General features: G+C 52.9%; 1 protein-coding gene across 7 annotated transcripts in view; it reads right to left on the reverse strand.

Annotated features, from left to right (window-relative positions):
• ANK1 (ankyrin 1) overlaps window positions 1–21,916 on the reverse strand; it is a 240,830-nt gene that overhangs the window by 22,708 nt on the left and 196,206 nt on the right. For all 7 annotated transcript variants that reach the window (XM_055116509.2, XM_003823295.6, XM_034965993.3 and 4 more), the window contains exons 24-38: window positions 21,353–21,449; window positions 19,944–20,022; window positions 18,578–18,675; window positions 18,265–18,489; window positions 17,080–17,234; window positions 16,495–16,706; window positions 15,801–16,005; window positions 15,020–15,116; window positions 14,563–14,791; window positions 12,385–12,510; window positions 12,138–12,257; window positions 10,422–10,500; window positions 10,067–10,141; window positions 8,076–8,207; window positions 6,469–6,615 (exon numbers count right to left, since the gene is read on the reverse strand). In XM_055116509.2, the coding sequence (XP_054972484.1) occupies window positions 6,469–6,615; window positions 8,076–8,207; window positions 10,067–10,141; window positions 10,422–10,500; window positions 12,138–12,257; window positions 12,385–12,510; window positions 14,563–14,791; window positions 15,020–15,116; window positions 15,801–16,005; window positions 16,495–16,706; window positions 17,080–17,234; window positions 18,265–18,489; window positions 18,578–18,675; window positions 19,944–20,022; window positions 21,353–21,449 (2,076 nt within the window). The remainder of the gene's footprint in view (window positions 1–6,468; window positions 6,616–8,075; window positions 8,208–10,066; window positions 10,142–10,421; window positions 10,501–12,137; window positions 12,258–12,384; window positions 12,511–14,562; window positions 14,792–15,019; window positions 15,117–15,800; window positions 16,006–16,494; window positions 16,707–17,079; window positions 17,235–18,264; window positions 18,490–18,577; window positions 18,676–19,943; window positions 20,023–21,352; window positions 21,450–21,916) is intronic.

Here is a 21,916-nt window from a genome sequence, read left to right on the forward strand (position 1 = left end):
AATTTTTGTATTTTTTGTAGAGATGGAGTTTCACCCTGTTGCCCAGGCTGGTCTCAAACTCCTGATCTCAAGTGATCCACCCACCTCAACCTCCCAAAGTGCCAGGATTACAAGCGTGAACCACTGCGCCCGGCCTTGGCTTGTGTTGTTTCTAATAAGAAATCTGATGTGAATCTTATTTTGGTTCCCTTGTACATAACACATTTTTTTCCCTCTGATTGCTTTTAAGATCTTTCTCTTCACCACTGGTTTTGACCAGTCTGCTAATAATGTGCCCTGATAGAGTTGCTCACGTGTTTCCTGTGCATGCGGTTCATCAAACTTGTTGGATCTATGTCTTCATGATTTTTATCAAATTTGGCAAGTTTCTGTCCATATTTCTTTTTTTTCTTTTTCTTTTTTTTTTTGCGTTGAGAACTCTGTCACCCAGACTGGAATGCAGTAATGTAATCTTGGTCCACTGCAACCTCCACCTCCTGGGTTCAAGCGATTCTCCTGCCTCAGCCTCTCAAGTAGCTGGGACTACAGTCATGCACCAGCATGCCTGGCTAACTTTTGTAATTTTTTTAGTGGAGACAGGGTTTCACTATGTTGGCCAGGCTGGTCTCGAACTTCTGACCTCAAGTGATCCGCCCACCTGGGCCTCCAAAAGTGCTGGGGTTACAGACATAAGCCACTGTGCCCAGCCCCGAATTTCTTACAATACTTTTTCTTCCTTCTTTTCTGTTGGGAACTGTAATTTCACATATTAGGTCACTTGAAATTGCCCCATAGCTCACTTTGTGTTTCTCCAAAACAGAAAGAAAAGAAAAATGTTTGGAGTTTCTCTTGCTGTATTGTCAAGTTCACTAATCTTTTCTTCTGCAGTGTCTACTGTCTAATCCCATCCAGTGTATTGATCCTACACATTCATCTCTAGAAGATTGGCTTGGGCCTTTAAAAAATATCTTCCATGTCTCTACTTAGCTTTTTTGAATACCTGAAATACAGTTACAATCACTGTTTTACTATCTTTGCTAATTCTTTTTTTGTTTGTTTGTTTGTTTGTTTTGAGACAGAGTCTCGCTTTTGTTGCCTAGGCTGGAATGCAATGACACTATCTCGGCTCACTGCCACCTCCACCTCCTGAGTTCAAGTGATTGTCCTGCCTCAGCCTCCTGAGTAGCTGGGATTATAGGCGCCTGCCACCTCACCCAGCTAATTTTTTTGTATTTTTAGTAGAGACAGGGTTTCACCATGTTGGCCAGGCTGGTCTCAAACTCCTGACCTCAGGTGATCTGCCCACCTCGGCCTCCCAAAGTGCTGGGATTACAGGCATGAGCCACCATGCCCAGTCCTTTGTCTGCTAATTCTAACATCTTTGTCAACTCTGGGTCAGTTTCAATGGATCGATTTTTCTCTGCTTTATGGATCCTGTTTTCCTGCCTCTTTGTGTGTCTGATTACTTTTAATTGGATGCTAGACATTGCGAATTTTACCTTGTGGAGTGCTGGATGTTTTTGTATCCGTGTATGCTTGAGCTTTGTTCTGTTACGCAGTTAAGTTACTTGGAAGCAGTTTGATCCTTTTGCATTTTGCTTTCAAATTTTATCAGGGAGGACTGGAGCTTTGGGGGTTAATTTTTCCCTATTTCTGAGATGAGATCCTTCTTTGTCCCTTGAACAAAGGCTGTGAGAGATCAATTGGGAATAGCTGGCTAATACTCATCTGAAACTTGTGGGGGACTCCAGAGTGTTCTATCTGTGCAACTGTCTCCTCTCTGGTGCTCTGTCTTGAGAACTCCAGCTGTCTTGGTCTTCCTGGACTTTCAAAATGGTAAACTAGACAGCTGTAGGGCTCACTTCATTTATTTCCCATGCTTTGTGGATCAGTGTCCTTTGTTATTTGATATCCAATGTCTTGAAAACTGTTGTCTCATACAGTGTGTCCATTTTTTGGTCTGCAGTAGTTTCAAGCAGGAGGGTATATTCAGTCCCTGTTATCCTGTCTTGGCCAGAAGTGGCACACATCGCACCTGACACAGCTCCTTGGATTTGGTTGGATGAACATTCCATCACTCCTTGGAATTGCGATGAGACTTGAGAACTGGGAGAGGGCAGCTTTGCGCCACAGAACACTTGAGGCTCATTCATGGATTCCTTTTGTGAGTTTCCCACCTCGAGACTTCCACGGCATTTGCTTTAGTGGAATTTCACCCAAATAAAGATGTAAGGGGCCGGGCACAGTGGCTCATGCCTATAATCCCAGCACTTAGGGAGGCTGAGGTGGGTGGATGACCTGAGGTCAGGAGTTTGAGACCAGCCTGGCCAACATGGTGAGACCCCCGTCTCTACTAAAAATATAAAAATTATCTGGGTATGGTGGCGGGCACCTGTAGTCCCAGCTACTCGAGAGGCTGAGGCAGGAGAATCACTTGAACCCGGGAGGCAGAGAGGTTGCAGTGAGCTGAGATCGCACCATTGCACTCCAGCCAGGGCAACAAGGGTGAAACTCTATCTCAAAAAAAAAAAAGTATGGATACAGAGAGCACATGTACCACCTCTGCAGGAAGTCCCTACTTGTCTTCACTCTGGGAGTCCTTCCCTGGTAACAGCATTTAGGGTACATGCCCAGCTGCTCCCTCTCCCAGCCATGCTGGCTGAGATCCAAGGCCACAGGTAGCTAGCTGTATTGCTGGTGCTGGTGGGAGTCACTATGAAGCTGCAGCAATACTTGCAGAAGCACAAGTGCATCCTCATGAGGAACATCTCACAGGTCTGGGGTGGACCAGACCATAGGCAGATCCACTGGATCCCCCAGGGTGAGTTCCAGAATGTCTGTCTCTCTGGTAGTCTCATGCAGCCCCACCACACCTGGGTCACCAGCCCCTCCCTCAGTCTAGAGCCCCTCTTGGGGCTACATGTTGGAGAAGTCAGGTAAAAGGCAGCCACACATATTGGTTTGGGGCAGCATACAGTCAAGTGGTCCCTGCTCATTCCAGGTCACTGCCCTGGTTCTGTGCTGACCCAGAGGTAATAATCGTCCTGCTAGCTTAACGTCAGCAGCAAATGGGCAACAGGGGTCATCAGACAGCCTCACCCTAGACAAGGCCACACTTCACTAGCCGCAGTTGTGAAGAATTGAGGGAAATAAAACAAGTTTTATTTCCAAGTAGACATTAGTTTGTGTCTGATTTATCAGGCCAAATGGAACTCACACAAGTGTGAGATGATCATTTCTCCTCTCATAAGGGAAGTCTGTTTTATTTTCAGAAACATGCTATTTTATTTTGGCTCTATAGGCCATGCTTTCTTCATGTTTATTCCCAGGGCCTGGGCCGTCCTCTCCTATGTGGGAGAAGCACACTGGCCTTTTGGCCTGAGCCCCTCTGCTCTGGCCAATTAAGGCACTGGTGGTGAGCAGAGCTATGAAGGGAGAGACAGCCTCAGGCTTCTAATTCCTGGACACCACCCACTCATGTCGTGCTCACAGAGCTGCCTATCACTACCCAGAGTCCCAGGGCCTCAGAAGGAGGCTCAGACATGCAGAAGGACCAGGAAAAGCACAGAGGAGCCAAGGTCCGACTGTGGGCATCAGTGCATTGGGCTGGTTGGGCACCAGGTCAGGCCATCACGAGCCCTGCCCAGGGAAGAGCAGAGAAGCTGCAGAGCCTGTAGTGCCCCCCAACCCCCCTTAGACCTCTGACTGTCGTGCCACCTTCTCTCCAGAACACAAGGGCACCCAGATGAGGGCCAGACTTTCTGGGGCAAGGAAGAAGGCAGGAAAAATATAAAGAAGCTGATTCTGGACAAAGCAGGGCATCGGTGCATGAGTCTGCTGGGGCACAGAGCTGGGTCTACCGGGGACCCGCCAGAGAGGGTGTCGGGGACTGCTGAGGCTGCACAGAGCAGCCAGGAAGCACAGAACATTCGACTGTGACCATCTGAAATCAACTACTCGGGAGAGGGCTCCCTCAAAGACTTAAGGGCAATCATGCCACTCTTTGGCCAGAACCCTCTGATGGCTTTCCAGCTTACTCTAAGTCAAACCCAATGTCCTCATGACAGTCTATGGGTGGGCTCCGTGTCACCCCTCCAGCCCCCACACCTGCCCTTTCTCCCACTGTCCCTTTGCCCCCGCCTCCAGCCCCGTCCTGTGAACGCATCAGGAAAGCCCCCTTCACACTCCCTGCTCTGAAATCTTCCACCTCAGTGCCGACGCATGGCTCCCACCTCATCTCTGGCAAGTCCTCGAGTGCCACCCGCTTCCCTTGCACCATGAGTCCCCCCGGCCCCGAATCCGGTCTGTTTCTCCTGCACCATGCACGGTAACTGCTGGTGTGTGATACAATTCCCCGCGTGGCTCTCCTCACAGGAGGGAAAAGCTCCACAAAGGCAGAGTTTTGTTTTGTTTTGTCTGGTTGAGAACAGGTATCTCTCTCCTGCCTAGCACAGTGCCTGGCATGTGGTTGATACTTGAAAAATATTTGCCAAATGGGCTGACCCCCTGAAGCAGAGCCCTTTCAGCAGACATGGAGTGCACAGGCCCAGTCCCACACAGGAATTGAGAACCACTCGGGCAAGAATGCCTCAAGGCCTGGTGGGAGCTAGGGGTCTGTGGCCCGGGGAGATGCTCACAGATGCCCAGGTCTGTAACTGTGAATATTCACACTCATGCGGCTCTGGTGGCCCGTTGTCCTGTAGGTGCTTAATCAGGGCACAGGAAATCAAAAGCGTGCCCCTCTGACTTGACCAAAAGTATGCGCTGGGTGTCAAAGAAGCCTCGACACATGGGAAGGGAGAGGAGCTTTGTCACTAGAATTTCCCCAGGTTTGTGGCTTCCCTCAACCGCCCTCAGCCCACTGAGCTCCTGTAAAGCTCTGGCCAGGTCCCCTGAGGGGAGGCTGGAATCCCCAAGGGGGTGGACCTGGGGAGTGGGCCGGGCACACACAGCAGGCAGCACCACACAGCAACACCCACGGACGCACACACACATGTGTGCACACGCACACACATGAACACGTGCACACACACACATGCACGCACACATGCACACACATACGCACACACACAACTACACCCAGGACATGGCCATGAGATGCGTGGGGAGACAGGGCTGGGGGCCATGACATGCATGTGGACGTGGCCGGCTCTGCGCCTGCCGAAATGGGGACAGTGGAGACAGTGGAGACAGGCAGCACGATAGCGTGAGTGCACAGAGGTCAAGATGAGGTCAGAGGCAGAAGAGAGGCGATGGGACGTGATCAGCAGATGGGCCCTGCTCCCAGGATGCAAGATGGCACACTTCAGGAGACACAGGATGCAGAGCAGGGGACAGGGAGGGCTCAGCGAGCACAGGGTCCCCTGGCAGGGGCTCCGTGCCCAGGCCCACCTGGGACTCGCCCTCAGCCGCGCCCCCAAACTGTGTACCCAGTCACAGGTGCCCACCCTCAGCCTGGGCGTGGCGGGGATGGCCCTTAAGACAAGGAGCTTGAGGAGCATACACATCACCATGCAGGCATCCAGGGTGATGCGTCGGCCACCTGAGGAAGCCATGTCACAGACATGGAAATTTTGTTTCAAGGTCTGTAAGGAATTTTAGGGATCCAATCCAACTTGCTGATTTTACAGAAGGGGAGAGGGCTCAGTCATGCAGGGAGTTGGCAGGAAGGAAGGGCCTAGAACCCAGACCTCCTGGCCGGAGAGTGGGGCCTCGCTGTTTATGTGCCCACTGGCCAGAGAGGGGGCAGGCGAGGAAGGGGTTGCGAGGGGGCCTGGCCCAGGAGTGGCAGGGGCTTGGGGGCAGAGGTCACAGCCTCCTGTACATCCTCTCCTTGGGCTGGATCTCACGGGGGATCCCTGCCATGCTGAGTCACATCAACAAAGAATGAGGGGAGGGAGATGAGATGATAGAAAAGGGGGAGAGGAAAAAGCAGAGAGACCCGGCTCCAGGAAGAGCAAACTGCTCAGTCCCTAGAAGTGGCCACAGCAGGATTTGTAAAACACCGTCCAGTTAAACTGCACTGGACCTTGGGCCAGGAATCTCCATGCCCTCTGCTTCCCAACCACTGACTGTTTTACGGATGGGGACACTGACACCCCAAAGAGGGCCCACGCCTTGCAAAGAGCTACCGGAAAGTCTGCAGCTGTGTAGGGGCCGTCTCTAGCTGGCGGCCTCTGACTCAGCTTTTTCTCATACACCACGCCCTGTGGGGACGCAGTTGCTGATGGCAAGGGCCTGGGGGCCATTCTGCAGGGCTGCAAAGGCTAAGGCGGAGGCGATGCCCACCTGCACAGGAGCAGCCATCTCTCTCTCCTTCGCCTCTGCTTCCCCGGAAAGCAGGAACTCGTTGCTGACAAACCAGACCTCCCACCAATGGGAGGCAGAGCGGGCTTTGAGGGATGACGTATTGTGGGAAGGGGTTATTGGTGCTGATGCCTGTAGGGCAGGGCTCCGGCTCAGTCCCCATCTGGTCCAGGTGACACTCACCATTCATCTGGGAGGGTGACAGCGAGTAGTCGCGGTCGGTGTGCCGCCTGTCTGGCTTCAAGTTGCGGCTCTGTCGGCCGGAACCCTCCAGCATGTTCACGATCTCGCCACGGTCAATGCTCTGCAGGGCTGTGTACAGATTCTCCACTGTGGGCGCAGAAGAGAGATGCACGTTACTCCAGGCCGGTGAGCGAGGATCACATGGGCTCAGAAAATGGGGCCAGGATGAAGATGGAGAAAGGAGATAATTTTTTTCAGAAGGTGGAGGCACCCTCTTTTATTAGAGTCAAAACAAACTTCCTCTGGGGAGAATACTTTTTACACTTCAGCAGATCTTTTCCAAATGCTAACAGTGCGCAGTTATTTTATTTATTGGTCTCTGTTACCAAAAAATAAATAAATTATTTTATTTATTGGTCTCACTCTGTCACCCAGGCTGGAGTGCAATGGGGCAATCTCGGCTCACTGTCCACCTCCCAGGTTCAAGCAATTCTTGTTCCTCAGCCTCCCGAGTAGCTGGGATTACAGGTGCATGCCACCACGCCCTGCTAATTTCTGTACTTTTAGTAGAGACAAGGTTTTGCCATGTTGGCCAGGCTGGTCTCGAACTCCTGACTTCAAGTGATCTGCCTGCCTTGGCCTCCCAAAGTGCTGGGATTATAGGCATGAGCCACTGTGCCCGCCACAGTGGCCAATTTAAAAGTCTAGAAAGACTGTTTTTTTATTATTATTTTGTAAGCTAAGAGGAGTACTACAAGAAAATAAGGATGAGAATGATTAGATTCTGTCCTTTTGAAATTCTTGGTCCTTGCCAGATGATTTGAGATGCAAATGTAAACACTCAATTTCCACTTAGTGTTTTTGAGTCTGGGAAACTGGTTGAGGAGGAGCTGAAAAGAGAATGAGGCAAAGCTCCCTCCAGGTTGGAGGAAGCTCCTGGGAGAATGAGAACTGGTTCAGACTGGGGTCCAGCTCACCCAGACTGTGTCCTGAGAGGACAATACTCATTTGCTTGGGAAATTCAACAGGAAGACCTCAAAGATGAGTCATACACCCTGCACAGATGTTGTCATCTAGGAGTCCTGATGCAATTTTTATGTTATTTTTTTAGAGTCAGGATTTTGCTTGTTGCCCAGGCTGGAGTGCAGCAGTGCAACTGTAGCTCACTCAGCCTTGACCTCCCAGGCTCAAGTGATCCTCCTGCCTCAGCCTCCAGAGTAGTTGGGACTACAGGTGTGTGCCACCACACCTGGCTAATTTTGAAAGGACTATGTTACACAGTCTGTTCTCGAACTCCTAGGCTCAAGCAACCCTCCCACCTTGGCCTCCCAAAGTGTGGGGACTACAGGCATGAGCCACTGTGCCAGGCCTTGCAATTTTTATCTTATTCCAAGGATGTGAAAAAGGCTGAGGCCAAGCTTCTCTGGTCATGCCTTCTGGCAGGGCTGCCTGGAAGACCTCCTGACGCGAGTGGTGCGTGAGTGTGTGTGAGAGAGACAGAGACAGACTGACTCCAGAGGCCAGTGTCATGAATGGAATTTGAAGGAAGAACTAGTTTGGTGGGGAGGAGGTCCTAGGACAGGCTTCCTCAGTGGGACGGTACTGACTGTTTGCGTTTTGGCCTTCACGGATGACCCAGAGGTTCAGCAAGGCCACGCTCTGCTCCAACAGGGAGTTGGGATTTTCCACTCGGATCCTGTTGATGTCTTCCACACTGAACTGCAGCTCCCGGGCCAACTCTGCAAGCAAAGAACCAACAGCAGATGTGAGCCATGCAGGGGGCCTCCAGCACACAGGCTGGGTGGGCACTGGGGCGTGAGGGGACCCAGTGGGGAGCACAGGGAGCTCTGAGGCAGCCTCCCTGTGGGTTTGGTCTTCCTTCTTATCAAGAAATTCCTTATGAAATGCCAGCACCTATACCTTTATGTCCCCAGAAAATGGAAGAATGGGAGGGGTGCTTGTTAAATAGGTCCTGAATGAATGAATGATCAAATGTCCTTTCTTCCTTTCGTAACTTCCAATATGAGATGACATGACCTCTCAGCAAGGTCAGCAACTTCTGCAAGGTCACAGAGCCAGCGAGTCCCTGAGCCAGGAGGCAGCCGTACCTGCCGATTCTCACCCCAGCACTGCCTGGGCCATGCCATGCCCTACTGCCAAGAACCAATGAGAACAGAAATGGACTCCTGAGCTTATGCGTCTTCAGGGAGAGGCATTATTTACATTTAAAATGAAAATACAAGTTCCCATCTAAATGCAAGGCAATAATGCAGACTGTTAGCCAAAATCCCCCATTATTTTTATTGTTATTTCTTTAGAAGGAAAATAGCATTAGAGTCTAATTTCAAGGATGAAGAAGACTGGGGAGAAAGTGATGGTGAGAATCAGAACACACACATACAACACAAATGTGCACACACTCACAACACATACACATGCATACACACATGCACACACACGCCCCCTGAGCAGCCAGCAGTCATGATTAAAAGAAGGAGCCATGACTGAACTTCTGAGTTTGTCACACTGCCTTTCCACAAGTCATTGCCAAAAGGTTTCTGAGTGTGTCTAAAGTGTTCTCCAGGGGAAGTGAATGAAGGGAGTCCACTCATATAAAAGCTAACAAAAAATAAGGAGGGGAAGGGGAAGCCATTTCAGTGTCAACAAGAATTGAGCACTGGGCTCTGGACAGAAATACGGTTATAATTAAGCATTCACCAAGCTGCGCTTGGGTCCTCTTCTTTGTTGCTCAAAGCCACACAGTGCTGGATACTGACCACTCGCACCCCCATTGTTCCTAAAGACAGGGTTTCTGACATTAGGCTTCTGTTTAAGGATCCCTTAAGATGGTTTTCAGATTCCCAATTCCAGCAACCATTTTGAAGGCAGGGATCAGCACGAGAACGTAGCTTCTTCCTCTCCCTGTCCATGACTTCACCCTGCACTCTCCAACCAATCAATCACCTACACACTCCAGCCACTCCAAAGCCCTTAACAGCCCCAGCCCTGAACTCCTCCTTGGGGAGACGGATTTGAGGTTTCCTCCTCCCTCCTTGTTTGGTGGTCCTGGGATTAAGCCTCTTTCACCGCTGTAACCCCGTGTCTCCGTGTGTCTTGACTTGCCACTCACATTGGGCAATGGACCTGCTGTGGTTACACAGGGAGAATCCAGTTCTAGGGTCTGTGGTTGGGCACAGCACATTCTGAGCCTTCACTTTATTTGCCCACCTGTCTCCCTTAAAATAAGATCTACCCTGATGGTTGGCAGGACTTCTGTGAGATCCAGCCACAGCCACAGACCATAGCGAAATATGTTGAGACTTGCCCTTTCCTTCTCTCCTTTTCAAGGTCTCCTGTAAACTCAAAAGCTGAGTCTTTCTTAGAAAGGAAAGTCAGACAGAGATGGAGGCAGGGGGCTCCCCCTTCATGGGCACCCAATGGTGTGGCTTGGGCAGCAGACCCAGCTCAGACAATCACAAATCAGATAACCCATGGGTGATAAAAGGAGGGTTAGAAATGCCTCATTCATTGCTCATTACAGGGGAAGAGGGTAGGTGAGATGGACAAAGTGCTTTTCTGCCCCTAATTCCCCACTCACCTGCCCAGCTGAGACCGAGGTGCTCTGAGATAACAGCCATCTTCATCTCTGCCTGCTCTGTCCCACTGAGAGAACCTGGGGAGAAGCATTAGATTTCATTTACTAGCCAGGGCAGGACACAGTTGACAGGCCTGAGGACACGGCCTGTGATGGATGTGGCTTCCGTGTGCACTGGGGTGATTGTCTAGACTCTCTGCAAGATCAGGGGAAGACCCGAGTCAGCTCTGCAGCTGCTTTTGGAACTGGCTGAGCAAGCGGCACCTCAGCAGAACCCTCACAGGGCTGCGGGGAGATGAGCTCACACCCACCCTTCTTGGGAAGGGAGCAAGCATGCATCACCACACAGAGGCCGTACCTGGTGTGGACTCACTGAGAATGCTGTATCGCAGGGCCAGGGGCGTCGGGGTCCTTCTCCTATCTTCGGCTCCACTTCCCTGCAGAAGAAGAAAGGGTGCTTTGGGTTTTGGACTCTCCCCACCTTCCCAGAGAAAGTGATCTGAGCTCCTATGCTGCAGGGGTGTGGAAGGCTGACCCCAGTCCTGGTAAACAATCAGTCCGTTTCTTCAGGGACTTAACACAAAGAGTAACACATGGGAGGAGTGGGAGTGAAGGGAAGCTGAAGAAGCGCACATGCGTTATTAATCACAGTCGTAATAACGGCAAGCCCACGTCACCCCATCACCTGTGAGGCCCTATTTAATGTTCACGGCAACCTAAGAGGTGGGTACTGTATTACTCCCATTTCATCAATAAGTAAACTGAGGCATAGAGAGACAAAGTTCCTTGCCGAAGATCACCCAGTTAATATGCGATGGAGCTGGGGTTGAACTTAAAATGATTGTTTTTCTTTTTGGATTTCTTTCTGCTTGAAAGACCCGTTTCTGTACTGCCTTAAGGCCTTAACATCACAGCCCTGTGGAAAAGCATCCGAACATTTGCCCAAGGCTGCAGAAAAATATTCTCTCTCTTTTTTTTTTTTAAGAGCCAGGGTCTCACTCTGTCTCTGAAGCTGGAGTGCAGTGCGATGGCACGATCATGGCTCACTGCAGCCTCAAACTCCTGGCCTCAAGTGATCCTTCTGCCTCAGCCTCCCGAGTGCCAGGACTACAGGTGCATGCCACCATGCCCAGCTAATTTTTCATTTTTATTTTTTTGTACAGACAGGATCTCACTATGTTGCCCAGGCTAGTCTTGAACTCCTGGGCTCAAGCAATCCCTTGCCCCAGCCTCCCAAAGCACTGGGGTTACAGGCATGAGCCTCTGCGCCCAGCCTGAAAATCCTCTTTTGAAAAAGAAGTTGGTTCACCCTCATCTCATGCCCAAAAAGAAAAGAGAGATTGAGCCATGGACTTATGAATGTAACCTTGCTTCTTTCCTAGTTTAGCATGGAAGGCTAATGATTAAAACAACAACAACAGCAAAACAACACCAACGAAAACCACGGAGACGGTCTGGAGACGTATGATCCCTCCAAAGTCCCTAGCAGAGGTGGTGACTGGGATACTCTTACAGGTATCGACAAATGAACATACGTGGCCAAGACTCCTTTGCTGAGCTCAAAACCCTGGGTGTTTGCAGTGGCTGAGGACACCAGGCTTCCCTTCTGTGAGGGCCTAGCACCCTGGGAAGATAAGCAGGTAGATGAAAAAGCGGCCTGAGAGAAGCCGTGCAGGGGCTGGGAGACCTTAGCAGCTCTCCTTGGTGTGAACCTCGGAGGCCTCAGGCCAGGGACACCGAGGCAGATGCCCTTAGGGCCCCTTGTCGCTTTCACACCTAGGGAGCCCAGGGTCCACAGCGTGAATGTGCCCATCACCATCTGATACTAACATTTGTTCTTCCTGTCCCATGACCAGCACTGCACTGCAAATTGCAGAGAGGGCCAGGGCATGGTCTCCCCGCCAGGCCACAACATGAGCATGTGGAGGAGAGCTCAGCACCTTTGCATGCCTTGGGGGACTCTAAGCTTCCACCAGGAAGAAGCCCCTTGGAAGTGCTGGACCTGGGGTCTGTTTGGGGACCTCCTACAGGGAAGCCGTCTTGGGCCAAGGCTCCTCGGCAGGTGCCAGCTCACCTTGGCGCAGGGGGGCATGGTGATGTTCAGGTGGCAGAGAATGTGCTGGGTGTCCTCGTACTTCATCGCCTTGCGCAGAAACGACAGGGACCCTCCCGGCTCTCGACTGCTGTCCCTCACCTAAACTCAATCACACAAAGGAGAATTCAGGGGCCCTTTTCTAGGCCACCCGGCTGTCTGGTTTAGGGAATTCTGCCTCCCCAACTTTCTAGACCCAGAGGAGAACTCAGCCAGAGGGTGCCGGCACCTTTACAGGCATGGCCAGACGGTTCTCCCGAAATGACTGGAAGTGGAAGCTCCGCTGCTGGGCAGCTTTCTTCACAGGCACCAGGTTCCCAGAGAGTTCTGCAAACAGGGACATTCCTTCCAACACCTGCAGGAGAGGAAAAGCAGATACAGCTTGTCAGGGAGAGAAGGGCCCAGATGTCCCTCCTTCCACCTTTGGTCCTTCCCTCTCCAAGACACACCCTGCCTCAGCAAGAGGCATGCGGGTGTGTGCTGAGAAATCCACTGTTTGTTTTGGGAAAGGCTTTATTTACAAAATTGTGATCAATGAGGCATGCTTCCCGACTTCAACAGATTTTGTAATATGTAGGGATCTTCAAATATCCCTGAGATGTTGATGGGAATTGCTATCAAGTATTCCAAAACTTCACTTGAATATCATAACATAGCTTCTGAAAACAACAACAACAACAACAAACCCTGGTTCTGGGCTGGGCATGGTGGCTCACGCCTGTAATCCCTCCACTTTAGAAGGCCAAAGTGGGAAGACTGCTTAAGTTCAGGAGTTTGAGACCAGCCTGGGCGACATAGGAGATCCTCATCTTTACAAATTTTTTTAAAAAAATTAGCCAGGTGTGGTGGCATGTGCCTGTAGTCCCAGCTACTTGGGATGCTGAGGCAGGAGGATCACTGGAGGCCAGGAGTTTAAGGCTGCAGTGGGCTATGATGTCACAACTGCACTCCAGCCTGGGCAACAGACTGAGATCCTGTTTCTAAAAATAAAACCAAGGTTCTGTTTTTATGTCTGTCCAAAGATGCTTTGTTCATGAGAAGAGCTGGAAAGCACTTGCTCTGTTTTAATCTCACTCATTGTTATGGGTGAGCTTTCAACTGAGAAGTTATCACTAACTCATTTGACAGTTGAAAAAATTGAGGCTGAAAGAGAAAAACCGGTTTGCCTCATTAGTGCCTAAGACAGGATTAGAACCAAGGTTCTAGTCCTGCACTTGTTCTCTGGGGCCCTCAGCCTTCCCCAGGAAAACTCAGTGCAGATTCTGAGGATTAGATCACTGCTGGCTTACTACACATCTTAACCCAAGTGGGTCTCTTAGGATCGGTAACTGGTTCAGACCTAGCCCCCATGCCTTCACTCTTCACATTATCTGTCGAGCCCTTTCCTCTGCCTCCTCACCTGGGTGCTACTGAAACCCTAGCACAGCAGGTCATAATGTAGACTCAGGGGCCAGAGATGACCTGGATAAATCCCATCTCCACCACTCACTTAGCTGTGTGACCATTGGCAAGTTACTTAACCTCTCAGCCTCAGTTTCTTAATACACAAATAAGGGATAATAAAGGTATCCATAAATATGAGAATTAAATGAGAATATGCAAGAAAAGCACTTTTAGTTATTTATTTAATAGAGATGGTGTCTCACTATGTTGTCCAGACTGGTCTCAAACTCCTGGGCTCAAAGCGATCCTCCTGCCTCAGCCTTCCAAAGTGTTGGGATTATAGGCGTGAGCCTCTGAGCCTGGCCAGCACTTTTATTTGTTTGTTTTTTGTTTTGTTTCCTGCCCCCACCACCATACTCAGCTGGCTAGCACTTTTTTTTTTTTTTTTTTTTAAACAGAGTCTTGCTCTGTCACCCAGGCTGGAGGGCAACAGTGCGATCTCGGCTCACTGCAACCTCTGCCTCCCGGGTTCAAGTGATTCTCCTATCTCAGCCACCCGAGTAGCTGGGATTACAGGCACGTGCCATCATGCCCGGCTAATTTTTGTATTTTTAGTAGAGACAGGGTTTCACCATGTTGGCCAGGCTGGTCTCGAACTCCTGACCTCATGTGATCCACCCGCCTTGGCCTCTCAACGTGTTGAGATGAAAGGCGTGAGCCACTGCGCCCGGCATGGCCAGCACTTTTAATAGTCCCTGGTGCACAAGACCTTCGGCAAATGCCAACTCTTTTCATAGATCACTGGACCAAAAGCCTGCAGCCTCCTCTGAGATGTGCATGGTGGCATCTCTCTCCTTTTCTGAAGCTTCTCTAAGATGCTCCTCAAGAGGGGTCTCAAAGACAGACAGCTGTGGAGCCCCTCGTCTACAGAGGGAGGACTGCCTGCCTGCACCTGGCAATGGTGTTCTGGAGAAAACAGCAGGACGGTTTGTCCCAGAGGCGGTGCAGGGCCCAGCCCTGTTACCTCTATGTCCCTGCTCCGGGCCACCTCCACGAAGTTCTCATGCTGCTCCAGGGTCTTGTCCACTTTATCATCTGTCATGCAGTAGCAGCGCAGGCGCCCCTCTCGGGGGTCATTCATCTTGGCAAAGATGACGAATTTGGCCATGTAGGGCACTGCAGTGAGCTCTTTGTACAGCAGGGTGGCAAAGTTCACAGCCTCAGCAGTCCGAGGACAGTCTGACAGCCAAAACCTAAAAAGTAGGGCGAGTTATGTGTTCCCAAGTGCCCAACAGAGAGCATCCTTTCCATCCAGACGGGAGCAGCCCATGAGCCATACCATGGCTACTATTGCCACACCTGTGGTCACGGAGGCTTCCACGTGGAGGGGACAGTGAGGGAGCCTCAGCCTCAGGCCTGGACGGCAGCATAGAGCCTGAGGACGGCCCACACAATACTGGGCTGGGCTGGCCTCGTCTCACCTGGCGGAGACATTGGTGGTGAAGTTGGCACACTCGTTGGCATATACAAGTTTGGTGGTTCCTGTTATGTCTTCCCACTGGGCTTGGTCTGTTCCTCCTGTAACAGCGGCAGAAATGGGGCTGGGGACAGTCTTCAGGATGTAAGCATGGAGCTTACTAAAATGCTAAGGCTGTGGTGTGCAAGGTGAGACTGGGTGAAGCTCACTTTGTCTGCAGCCCTGGGCACCCTAACCTCACCCCGCTGCTCTTCCTCCTAGCAACCTGCATGCCCCTCCTCCTAGGGCTTGGAGAGTTCTTCCCCAGGGGCATGGACCTTTTTTTTTTTTTTTTTTTTTTTTGAGATGGCGTTTCATGCTTGTTGCCCAGGCTGCAGTGTAGTGGAATGATCTCGGCTCACTGCAACCTCCACCTCCCAGGTTCAAGCAATTATCCTGCCTCAGCCTCTGGAGTAGCTGGGCTTACAGGTGCATGCCACCATGCCTGGCTAAGTTTTGTATTTTTAGTAGAGACGGGGTTTCTCCATGTCTCGAACTCTTGACCTCAGGCGATCCACCTGCCTTGGCATCCCAAAGTGCTGGGATTACAGGCGTGAATCACCACATGGGCATGGACTTTTATGCAGATACATCATCCTTCCATCTCTTGGAAGAGCACCTCACTCCCGGGGAAGTCAACAAAAACTAAGGGGATTGCTGGCCTTGCCTTCTCGAGTCACCCCCCTACTGTGTTCCAGACGCACTGCAGCAGCCGAGAACAGAAGTGAGGCAGGGGCCCCTCTCACCAATGACGCTGCAAAGCAGGCGCAGGCTGGTGGTGTCTCCCTCCCCGCTGTCCCTCGGGTTGTCGGTCCAGGAAGGAGGCAGTGGGATCCGAAGCCCAATGGGGCGGTGGAACTTCCGGCGCCGGGGCTCCACGGTGACAATGGGGCTGAATGTGGCCTGGTTGCCCAGGAGCTTAGTGACAAGCTCATCCGGGACAGGCTGGGCCTGTGAAATGACAGAGGCAGGACACTCAGGCCCAAGCAGGAGAGGGGCTAGTCAGACGGGAGGCAGCTCCATGCCTGGTGAGAGTGGCCGTCAGTGCACGGGGTCCCGCCCTGCTGTTGGACCACAGAACCGACACGGTGGAGCTTGCCTTCCTGAGCCCTTTCTCCCCTTCTCCTCTGCTTCTTACTCCCAGGGCTGGTGCATCTTTGCTAGCACCACAGTCAACTCCCGGAGGTCATGCGGTTCCTGCATGCTGCACAGACCGGGCCGTGCAGCTTGATGGGTTACCAGGGGTTCTGCAACTTATCAGGGAGCTTCCACCTCACCCCTTCCCACTCAACTCTCCTTTGAGCTTTAAACTCAGATCTCCACTGTGGCATTTCAAAGCACCAGACAAAAGTGTGGGGATGTCCTGGGGAAGAGGGTGGCCTTCCCGGAGGCCTGGAGTTCAGTCCACCCCCAGGACCTGGCGGGGAGGAGGGCTGTCACCTGCAGAGCCAGCTTCACTCTCTTAGTGACGGCATTCTCCGGGAACGTTGCCTGTACCAGGGGCACCAGCTTGCTCTTCAGGGAGCCCCCTTCGGGACCGATGGTGTCGTAGTCCTGGCAGAGCCGTGACATGATCACGAAGTACAGCGGGAAGTCGGTGGTGATGATTCGGCACACCCTCTTCTTCTCCAGCTCCTCCAGGCTCCCCAGCTCTGGAATCACACACACAGGCCACCACCCCGGTCACATCAGGCACAGTTTCAGGACTTCCAGGGGCCCCAGAGTCTCCCTGTCCCCCAGACCCAGTGCACACACCCTCCCCAGGTGCCGGGCGGCATAGTGGCCAGAAGAAGTGGCCAGAAGAAGTGCCCAGGCCCAGAGGCCCAGCAGAGCAGATGTGGCTGCAGGCAGCCGCTGAGCATCCCCTCACACATCCTGGGGACCCAGGGCTTGTCCACACCAGGCCATTCCCAGCCTCTTGGGGCTTCCCAAACTTCAGGTGGCCCTCAAAGACCACCTTTAAGGTGCAACTCAAACCCCTCTTCCGCAAGGAGGGGACCCAGCCCTGGGATCCCCCGCCCCTACCTTCGTCCATCCCATTGAGGATCTGATCCAGGTAGCTCTCTCCATAGCGGCTCCTGTGCTCCTTCCACACGGAGCCGTTTTCGCTCCTCAGAACCACGAGCTCGCGGTCTCCACGGCCATGGGAGGCAAAGTGCGGGATCTCCACGATTACGGGGCTGAGGCAAGGACACAGTGGTGGTGGGGAGGTGTTCATACAAGGCAGGCGGGGCACAGGGAGGGATGGGGCTGCCGGCTCCCACCCAGATGGATAAGGCACTTCCGCAGCCATGTGGAGGCCCCACCTGCAGGCAGGTCTCTAAGTGGACCAGATCCATGGGGAGGTTCCCCAGGGCTTCCCATGGCCCCGTTTGCTCCCCGCCAGGCTTGCAGTGACAGTGAGGGCAGGGCCAGTCTCATTTCATGCGGGCTCTGCTCCTACGACCTAAAGATCCTGTCCTTGCACCTGATTCCAAAAATCCACCTGACATCCCTAGACGGGTGACCTCATCTATCAACTGGCCATAATGACATTTCCTTCAGAGGGACACTTTGAGGACAAAGAAACGTCAACGAGAAAACTTGCTGCTTTGCAAATGGTGGTGACCGCTCTGAGGGGCCAGGAGGGTGGACAGAGGTAGAAGGCAGGGCCTCCTGGTCAGGCCTGTCCCCACATCACACCCATGGTGCCTGAGGGGCAGCAAAGCTCCAGGAGGAGCCCAGGCTGCTTCAGGGGAGTGGAGCACAGGCCTCTGGAGCCGGGTACTTCCCTCGTCCTCAGGGGAAATGGCCAGGGAGGCCGTCTTCCTGGGAACTCTCAGTGCATAAAAGGTCAGACCCTCAGGCTTCAGAGTGGCCTTGTCTCTAGTGTCACACAATATTTAAGAGTTGTTTTTTTGGTTTTGCTTTTTATTTTTTACAACGACGGGGTCTTGCTATGTTTTCCAGGCTGGTCTCGAACTCCTGGCCTCAAGCGATGTTCTCACCTCAGCCTCCCAAAGCACTGAGATTACAGGCGTGAGCTATCGTGCCCGACATGAGATCTGAGAGTTGTAAGCCCTCTCAGGGCTATGGACACCTTCGTGTGTCAGGAAAAGTCAGGGAAAGGGGAGGGGCACCCAGTTCTGTTTCCCCATCAGGACAGATGGAAATGGCGTGGCCTCCGTGGCACAGGGACAGGGGAGAACACAGGCTGCCCGCCACGCTCACCTCAGGAACTGTGCCCCCGTGGGCCCCAGTGCTATGATCCTGCTGGCCAGGCCCTCCTCCTCGGCCAGTGGGGGCGGCGTGCTGAGCTTCTGGGGCTTGACCAGGCGGCAGGTGATGCGGGTGGGCGCTGCGCACGTCCGTGGCGGGATCACCACTCGCAGGCCGTTGTGGCGACTTCCTCTCATGGAACCACCCCGGGCGTCAACCATGAAGCTCACCAGAAACCTAGGAGTGGGGCAGATGCACGTTGGGCTTCTGCATCCCCTCTCGGAGATGGAGACAGGAGTCCCCGAGCCCTGCGCCCGCCACTCACCCTGTATGCACCGGGCTGGCCACCGGGCTGATGTTGTCTGAGGTCTCGGTGGCCGGGCTGCTGGGGATGAGGGAGTCCTCATCATACTCTTTAGACGCCTGAGGAGAGAGAAAGGGTCCTCCTGTCCCACCTCCTCCCGGGCCAGCTGGATGCCGTGCCAGGGCGTGGAGGCTTGGAAGAATCTTGCCGCTAGAAACCAGGTGCCACGTGGAGAAAGTGCTCCCACGGGACCCCACCGCCCTGTCAGACAAGGCCGTCCTGAGGTCTAAAAGGAAGCACGAGCTTCCTCCCACCTCCATGCCTCCCCTTGGCTCAAGACCCTGGGACAGAGCCTTGGAATGGTTGGAGCCAGTCCTCACTGTTCAGTCTGGCTCCAGGCCCCAGGCCCGCTGCACCTGCTGCAGACCCGCCCCCTTCTCTCCAGCTCTGCCCATGGGGAGCCCTGCCCTCAGCAGGCCAACTTCCTCTAGGGTGGGCACTGCATCCCAGCACCGTGACCGCCTCGCCAGTTAGCTGTGGGCGGACTACCTGCCCTGTGGACATTTGGAGCCCACGAGGTGAACACAACAGACTCCTGCCCTTGTGGGGCTTCCTGCCTCCTCACCTGTGCAACGGGGACTTGCCTTAGGGTAACGCTGCAACTACAGGGATGCCAGGCTGCCCTGGCACAGCCAGCAGCACCTGAACCTAGCCTTGCTGCTCTCTAGATCTTCACGTTTGCTTTTCCCCCGGTCCAGAACATCCTTGTCCATCGCCCTTGTTGATCTAATCCTCTCCACTCCCCACGTCTCACCTCCTCCACAGATGCTCCCAGCCACCTTGGGGCTGGTTAGGGCCTCCCTGCTCTGCACTCTGTGAGCACTCACACCACACAGTGGAGCACTCCCCCGCTCTCCCTCCTGGTTCTGTGCTAACTGGGTTCATGCGTCCGAGTCCACTCTTTCTGGTTGGGCCCCGGCTCCTAGGAGGCAGGTGTCCAGCCCTCCTGCCTGAGCCTGTCCGGGGTGCACAGCAGGAATCCAGTAAACATCTGCTGGCTGGAGTTCCTACCCTAGGCCAAGAGTTGAAGACAGTGGGCTGGTCAAGGACCCACTGGTTTCTCACTGCTGCTGTCCTGGGCTGCATCCAAGGACTGCGCCACCACAGGAAAGGGCCCCATCTGACCATCTCTCCCAGACGCCGCCCACCCAGCGCCACCAATGTTGCAACATTATGAGGCGTCCAAGCGTGGAATGCCAGTTGGACAGTGAGTGGCATGTGAGCTATTAGTGCCTATTGTGCTACGTACAGGCCACCCCTCAACAATCACTGTCCCAGGGTTTTCATGCCCTCCATGTGGGGAAACCACAGAGAAGGAGCTTCTCACCTGTTCCTGCTCTTCTGACCTGATCACCACTGTCTCAGGCATGGCACAGGGAATCCTGGGGATGGCTGGAGATTCCACCCTGCGTGCCAAGAACACCAGAACATCACAGGGCTGATCCACATGTGCACACAGCTTCCTCTTCCTCTTGCCTCCAAGCCTCTCCCTCCGGCTTTCCACTCCGGAGCCTGACTGCGCTTCCCAACCTGGTGGAAGGACCGCCTCCTCCTCCATGAAGTCCTCCCCAATGACTCCAACCTGCACTCGTCACCCCTTTCTCTACCTTTAGAACCTGTTGACAGAATCCTCGCTCTGGCTACCAATATATCTTTCTGTGTTGCTACATGACCACTTGGTGTGCATTTCGATCCCACCAAATGAGTCTGTAAGTTGCTTATGGTCAGGGTTACAGCTCTGTATTTCTTTCTAACAGATGTCCAGCAAATTCAAATGGAGTAAATGGCCCAGTGGTTTCACTCCCTGCCTGTTCATGGGACACTTCCATCTTTTCAGAAAACACCTAGGGCTCAGTGTTTCTACAAAGTTGTTGATATTAGATTGCTTTGCAAAATGTCCCTGTGTACACTGTGCCCCACAGTGAGATAACTCACAGCAGTCACAGGGGGAAATGAGAAATGTGGTCCAGGCAGGCAGACCCGGATCTCCCCTGGCTTGTACCTAACATACCTCAGGGGCAGAGGTATACAGTCAAGAGTTCGAGCTTAGCCTGGCAATAGTTTCTAATGTGAATCTTCCTCAACATTTTTTTTTTTTGAGATGGAGTTTCGCTCTTGTTGCCCAGGCTGGAGTGCAGTGGCGCGATCTTGGCTCACTACAACCTCCGCCTCCCGGGTTCAAGCAATTCTCCTGCCTCAGCCTCCCGAGTAGCTGGGACTACAGATGCGTGCTGCCACGCTCAGCTATTTTTTTTGTATTTTTAGTAGGGACAGGGTTTCACCATGTTGGTCAGGCTGGTCACGAACTCCTGACCTCAGGTGATCCTCCTGCCTCAGTCTCCCAAAGTACTGGGATTACAGGTGTGAGCCACCGCGCCCGGCCATCTTCTTCAACTTTTGGATGAGAAGTTGAGTGTGGATAAGAGGGAGAGGGGGTGTGGATATAAGGCTGTGAATGAGGGGAGCCTGGGAGAGGATGGGAGCCTGGGTGGGAGAGGAGGGGAGCCTGGAAGAGGAGCAGAGAGGCGTCCAGGCAGCACGGTGTGAGGGAGGCCTCCGCCTGCCCTAGTGGCTAGGGTGCAGAGCTAGCTCATCCTAAGGTGCAAACCGTCTCTCTCTGCGGGCAGCGAGCCCAGTGCCTGGCCTGCTGTGCCCTTCCTCCCTCTGGAATCCCTGCTCTGAGCCACAGGGTTGCATCTCGGCACCCCCGGGGACCCTCCCAGGAGCACTGCTCACACTTGGTCTAGCTTTGGCACAAAATCCAGCAGCTCCTTCTCTTCATCAACATCCCCGGAATCCCGCCTCTCAGCCTTGAAGCCGATGAGTTCTTCCCCTGAAACAGCAAGAGCTCAAGTGAGCGACGGGGTAGAGGAAGAAGAGTCCCTCTTTTTTTTTTAAAAAAGCTCTGTTCCCGCTCCGCCTCTAGGGGCTTGCTCCTGAGGAGTGGGGAAGGTCTTGATGCTGCAAGGAGACTGGGAGCAATGTCTTTGCCCAGTCCTGGTCCTCCAGCTCTGGGATAGAGAGCAGGGCAGCCAGCTCCTGACATCTTAGATGCCTGAGGCTTTGCAGGAGGCCAAAGACACAGCCAGAAAGAACTTTGTTCGCTTAGTTCCAATTCAAAACAGCCCTTTTAGCTGTGCAATGGCACCAAAGAAGGAACTGCTACTGCTCTTTTCCACTCCACACCAACAGAAGAATAAATTACAGGGGAACTGGACCCACTCATTTCAAAGGGCTGGAGAATTTTTTGTAACAATGGCAGCCAAAACCTCATTACTTCCAAAGCCCATCACAAAGAGT

Source organism: Pan paniscus, chromosome 7 (genome assembly GCF_029289425.2).
Source record: "Pan paniscus chromosome 7, NHGRI_mPanPan1-v2.0_pri, whole genome shotgun sequence".
Taxonomy (NCBI): domain Eukaryota; kingdom Metazoa; phylum Chordata; class Mammalia; order Primates; family Hominidae; genus Pan; species Pan paniscus.